The sequence below is a fragment of the Otolemur garnettii genome, unplaced genomic scaffold (genome assembly GCF_000181295.1).
Source record: "Otolemur garnettii isolate 467f Iridium unplaced genomic scaffold, OtoGar3 scaffold00033, whole genome shotgun sequence".
NCBI lineage: Eukaryota > Metazoa > Chordata > Mammalia > Primates > Galagidae > Otolemur > Otolemur garnettii.
This window is the reverse complement of record NW_003852428.1, coordinates 17,291,464-17,297,169: the sequence shown is the minus strand read 5'-3', so window position 1 is coordinate 17,297,169 and position 5,706 is coordinate 17,291,464. Positions and strand designations below refer to the sequence as shown.

At 47.6% G+C, this 5,706-nt stretch overlaps 1 protein-coding gene across 1 annotated transcript in view; it reads left to right on the top strand.

Annotated features, from left to right (window-relative positions):
* The first annotated feature begins 781 nt into the window (after positions 1-781).
* Positions 782-5,706, top strand: part of ADCY2 (adenylate cyclase 2) — a 398,303-nt gene continuing 393,378 nt past the window's right edge. Inside the window, 1 exon segment of the mRNA XM_003789554.2 lies at positions 782-846. Coding sequence (XP_003789602.2) covers positions 782-846 — 65 coding nt within the window.

Here is a 5,706-nt window from a genome sequence, read left to right as displayed (position 1 = left end):
TGAGATGGGATCACTTGTTTTCTTCTTGCTAGTATGTTTAAGTTCTCTATGGATTCTGGTTATTAAACCTTTGTCTACAGTCATTGTTAATCATATTCTTTTTTTTTAAAAGAAGGAAGTTGTCCTGTGTCTTCATTCATTCATTCACACACTCTTTCATTCATTCAGCACATATGCAGTGCTTACTATGTGTTTTTGCAACTTTCAGGTAATAGGGACATAGTGAACAGAACAAACAAAATCTTCAGCCCTTACTGAACCCACCTTCCAGTGAGAGAGGACAGACCCACACTGATGGAAAAATAAGATTTGCATGTGTTTACTAAATTGTCATGACATACCACTAATACATATTTTTTTTCTTGTTTTATACAGAGGAAAAAGTACTTGTTATTTTTGTCCAGTTCAACACTTACTTTTTTTATTGGATGCAAATAGTTTTTTTTTCCCTTTCGATTTGGAGAATTTGTTTGTTTGTTTGTTTGTAGAGACAGAGTCTACTTTATTGTCCTCGGTAGAGTACCATAGTGTCATAGCTCACAGCAACCTCCAACTCCTGGGCTTAGGTGATTCTCTTGTCTCAGCCTCTCGAGTAGCTAGGACTATAGGCACCTCCCACAACGTTCAGGTTTTTTTTATTGTTGTTGCAATTTGGCCAGGGTCAGGTCTGAAACCGCCACCCTTGGTATATGGGGCTGGTGCCCTACCCATTGAGCCACAGGTGCTGCCCTGATTTGGAGAATTTGGTTAAAATTCTTCCCTTCGCCCAGCATAGAACAGTATGTTTGAAAGAGCCTTAAAATAGTGGGCCCACTTCTCTTATCTTAAAGATAAATTAACTGAAGCTTAGAGATCTCACGTGACTTCTGGAAGGATGTACAGTTGGTGGAACAAAGCTCATTGCTTTTAGGAAGTTATTGCAGCAATATTGACAATTATAACAACAGAGTGTAGAATAATATTAGCAGTGAGCTGGATTTATGGCCAAAATGTAAAAAAAAAGTCATGAATCAAACAGTGTGGAGTGGCTTAAAATCATAAACCAAGTCATCTGACTAGAATGGGGGAGGTGGAATTGTGCAAAAATATTCATGAACTCTCATCACAGAATTGTGTTTCATAAATGCATTTCTTGTCCCTCAAAGTACATTTATTTTTCAATTTTAGAGTATAATTAAATTTTTCCTTTACTGACTATTTTAAGGGACACTTAACAGGAGTATAAAAATAAAAGCCAAGATATCTGAACTGCCCATTTAAACTTGCTGGATAAGCCCCCTTTTCTAGGACCTCCCCAGGCAGCAACCCCCGTGCCTCATCTCCATGGCATGAGTCACTGCTTTTGAGATCACATTCTCTGAGCAATTGCAGAGAAATCAATACCTCTCACAAGGTTGTAGATGTGCTGGAAACTGATTAGTCATTAACCTATCCTCATGCTTCCCAGTGCTCAGGGAGGGGATTCCAGCATTTTGGTGGTTTTTTTGTGATAAACTTCTTAATGGCAGTAGGCTTTTGTAAAGGTCTCTTCTGAAATACTGGTAACCATCTTCTCCCATGGTAAAGGCCAAAAAAAATCCTAGTAAATCTCAGAATTTACAGATGCTTGTTTTAAACATTCATTCTAACGTTGTCACTGAAAATATAATTTGTCAAATAAGCAAAGTAGGTAGGGTCTTTCAAAGGCATGTAGTGACTATTTGCTGCTGGATGGACAAGGAAATGAATGTATTAATGTGACATTCAGCAATGTCTGTCTTATGTTCTAAAAACTGAACTGCCAGAGCTTGCCTGAACTGAAAGAGTTAATTTGACTTCTAGGAGTCAGAGGCTGGCTTTGGTTGAGTGGGTTCTGTATTCCCAGACTCTGTTCAATAAAAATGTAAATGTTATCTGGGTACACAAAACATATTTCATGGTGATAATGAATATGTTGACATAATGTTCATATTTTATTATATAAATTTCAGTAATGTATTTGCCAGGAAGAAAAATGAATACACGGGCAAATACTCCGTGCTCCAGTCTACAGTATGCCCTGGGTTGGTTGGCACATGTCTGCTCTGTCCTTGGTGCAGGTTGCTGGCCTGCCTTTATTGAATCAATCAGAGCCCTGTGGACATTGAGAGGAACACGGCAGCGTCATTGACTGAGCTAATCTAACTGGATTTGAAATAGGAACTAGAAGATGGGTTATTTTTAAAACAAAACCCACTGATGCATAAATCTGTCCTACAGTGTGGTTCCTTGGATGTATAATTGATCAGGTGTGCTGGTGTGTGAAAGCCTGGAAAGGTGATCAGATTAGGAGGGCAGAAGTGGCCTGGAGTGCCTGGACAGAGGAGACCTTGTCCTTAGGGTGGCACCCCCTGGGCGCTGTTTTCAGGGCCAGAGAAGAGCACCAGCAGGATGGGTTTTCTAATTGCAGCGCCTGGGGCAAAGTGGCCGTGCAGAGCCTTTGTTCAACATTATTAAGAATTTCTGGGTGCTGACAGCAGAACCTTAAGTCACATACCCAGAAAGCAGGCCCTGCCCGCGTGTGGGGCTGTGAGGATGGAGGGCTGCCCTCTAGCGTTGCAGGAAAAGGAATTCTGCTTTCAGATATTTGCTTTTCTTTCTTTTCTTTCTTTTTTTTTCTTTCTCGCCAGGCCCAGTGGAGATTCCCCAGTTGATTCTTTGTGCATTATGTCCTGAATAAATTGATACAGAGTAGATGCCTGGGAGATCCCCTTGCTGTACACGCCTCACCCTCGATGCAACAGCCCAGCTACTCAAAGGTGGAGAAACGCAAGAGAGGGCTCCTGGGGTCCCTCTAGTTGCAGGCGTGCATGTTTCATGCTTCTGGCTTGGCACTAAAGGACATTTTTCATTGTACTTTGTGCTGCTTGTAGGTTATTATTTGGTTTCTTTTCTTCCTCCTTTTAAATAGAAATGTGAGCTTTTTAAAAGGCATACTTAATGCAATTGATTCTAAAGCCCTGATAGAGTAACTACAGTGTTTCACATTTTTTAAAACATAAAGTAATGACAGAGGTCCCCATAAAAAATAAGCACCCCAAACAGAACAAAGCCAACCAAACCTCACAGAAGCATGGCATGTCCTTGATTTTTACATTAATTTCCTTGTAAGGCCTGTGTCTATGGTGACACAATTTAAATTAAAGGGGAAAGAAGAGAGAGGAAAGAAAGCTGAGTTTTTGCTCCCGTTTTGATTTTTGTAGCCCTAGTTTTCAAAGCACACTGAAAACTCCTACAAGAATTTCAAGATCCAGGTCTTTTTTTTTCCCCCTGATCATCTGGGGCATGGTAGGCATAAAGTCTATTCTTATTGAAAAAAATTAGTGAAGGAATGAGCGTTAGAAAATCTCAGAAGCCTCAAGTGCAAAATTGCTCTATACACAGATTCTCTCTGATTACACCTGCCACCATATTTAAGGGAATCTCTTAAAAGTCTCACAACAACTCTCCTCATCATTCGTAGAATGTATGTGGCTTAGCTGCCGGATATGAAAGTACTCCACTTCCCCACTAGAAAGGATAAAGTAATTAGACAAGCCATTCAGCTTTTTTTTCCCCTGAAACCTAAGTCACAGATTATTTATTTTTTCTTCCTTCTCGAGTGGGTGGAGGCAGACGTTTGTCAATACAAGGGGTGAAGCAGCAGGAAGAATTGGAGAGAGGATGAGTAATTAGCATGTTGCTCGCTCCGGGAAGGACTGGGAATGTGCAACTCTGCCCACCCAGAAAGGCTGCGGACCCCGCAGGAGGAAGAGAGCGCGTCAACACAACAGAGGCTCCTGTCCCTCCTCCCACACAGCCGCGTTTCCTCAGGAGTCCGGTTGTCGATGTGGTGTGCCTCTGAAGCACGTTCTCGGATCCTCCAACCTAAAATCTGGAGGTATCTAAAGAAAGCACGGAGCCTAGTACGAGGCTGGAATTGAAATCACCCGGTGGATGCAGTCACCTCCCGAGGGGAGGGCCAGAAGGAACACAGCAGGGACGCGGGTCCCAAGGCCCTGCAGGAGTCACAGCGAGTCCCTCCCAGCCACTGTCCCTTCCCGCTTTTTCTCTCCGGGTCCCCAGAAGGAGGCAAGGCACAGGGACCTAAGAAGGGCCCGGTGGAGCACAAGCCCTGCCAAACACCCCGTGTCCCGGGCTGCCCGGGAGTCCAATACCCACCTCCCCGCTCCCGTGCACGCCGGGGTCTCTCTGAGATCCCCCAGCAGCAGCGGCAGTGGAGCTGTGTAGCTCTCAGGCCCTGACCCCCAGGGCCCAGCAGGAGTTACTAAAAATAGACTCCTTGCAAGGCTCCTGGTCCGGTCTCAGTGCATGGCCCGAGTCCTGCGCTCACAGGTTACCCAGCTACCCAGCTTCCATGCCCCTGTCCCCGAGGGGGACAGGACAGCCCAGACCCGCAACCGGACAATTTGAAAAGGTTCCGGGGAGCTGAGCTTCCGGAGCCCTGGTCGTCGGCTGGAGGTGATGAGAAGCGCATGGAAACAGGTCCCTCGGCTGCTTTCTCGTGATGGGAGAGGACAGGCTCAGCGCCCTGAATTCCGTAGGCGAAGGCTGTGGGATGGAGTGGGATTTGTGAATCTTTGGGCCGCATACAAGGAAAACTCCAGGATGGTGGGTTCCTTTGGAGATCAGCGATGAAACCCTCTGCCTCTTAGGGAGGGGGGCAGCGGCCTCAACTCCAAAGCGGGTAAAGAGGGGACACTGAGCCCATTGACGTCTGTCCCTATAAGGCTCCTGCCCCACCTCTAGCACCTTCTGCTTCTGGTCCTCCAAGGTGGCTTGGAGGGAGCTAATTCCAGAGCCGACTGCTCTCCCACTGGCACGCGGTCATATTCTGCTGGGCGCTGACACTGCCTGCTCACAGGGGCAGAGGGAATCAGGAGGACCCCGACTAACCAGAGGGCATCAGGTCACCTCTGACATGGGGGAACACCTCGGCTCATTGTGCACCTCCGAGCATGACTGAGGTCAAAGCATTGGGTGCAAGTGAGGCAGTGGGGTTAAATAGCATTTAATCACAGCCACCTCACTCCTAAATTGGTCCATTAGACACTGTTGTCTTCCAAGGATTCCCTCGCGTTCCTGCGCTCTTCCACCCCTCGCATGGAAAAGGCCCTACCCTCCAGGAAGTGGAGCTGAGTTTGGGAGTCCCTGTTGTGCTATCGGGAAGGAGGATAGGAAACCCCTACCCACAGCGGGGAGGCCAGGAGGGTCGGGGATCCCCTCCTCTGCACTTCAAGAGAGTATATCACCCCCCCCCCAGTCCTATGAATAGTAGGTACCCAAGGTCCCCTCGAAGCTGCGCTCTGTGACCCTGGAGAGGAGAGGGGGAGGATTGCTCCCCCTTCCAGGCAGCCCACTGAGACCCAGAGATCTGGAAAGTGGCGGTATCCCTCCTCGCTGCCCTCTAAGATAATGGGGGGTGGGGGAAAGGAGGTCAGGAGCCCTGACAGTGCTTGGAGTCAGGTGGGAGGCGGGGAGGGCAGAGAGTGAGCCCCTACCCCATCTCCGCGTTCTGAGTTAGTGGAGAGGAGGGTTGGAGTCCCTCCCACCGCACTCAACACCCAAGCTGTGCCGGGGTAGGGCAGAGGAGGGCTGACGACCCGGTGGTTGAGCGTGGGAGGGCGCAGGGGGAGGACCACTCGGCTTCCAGCGCCGCCGGTGCCTCCCGCCCACTCCGCTCCATCC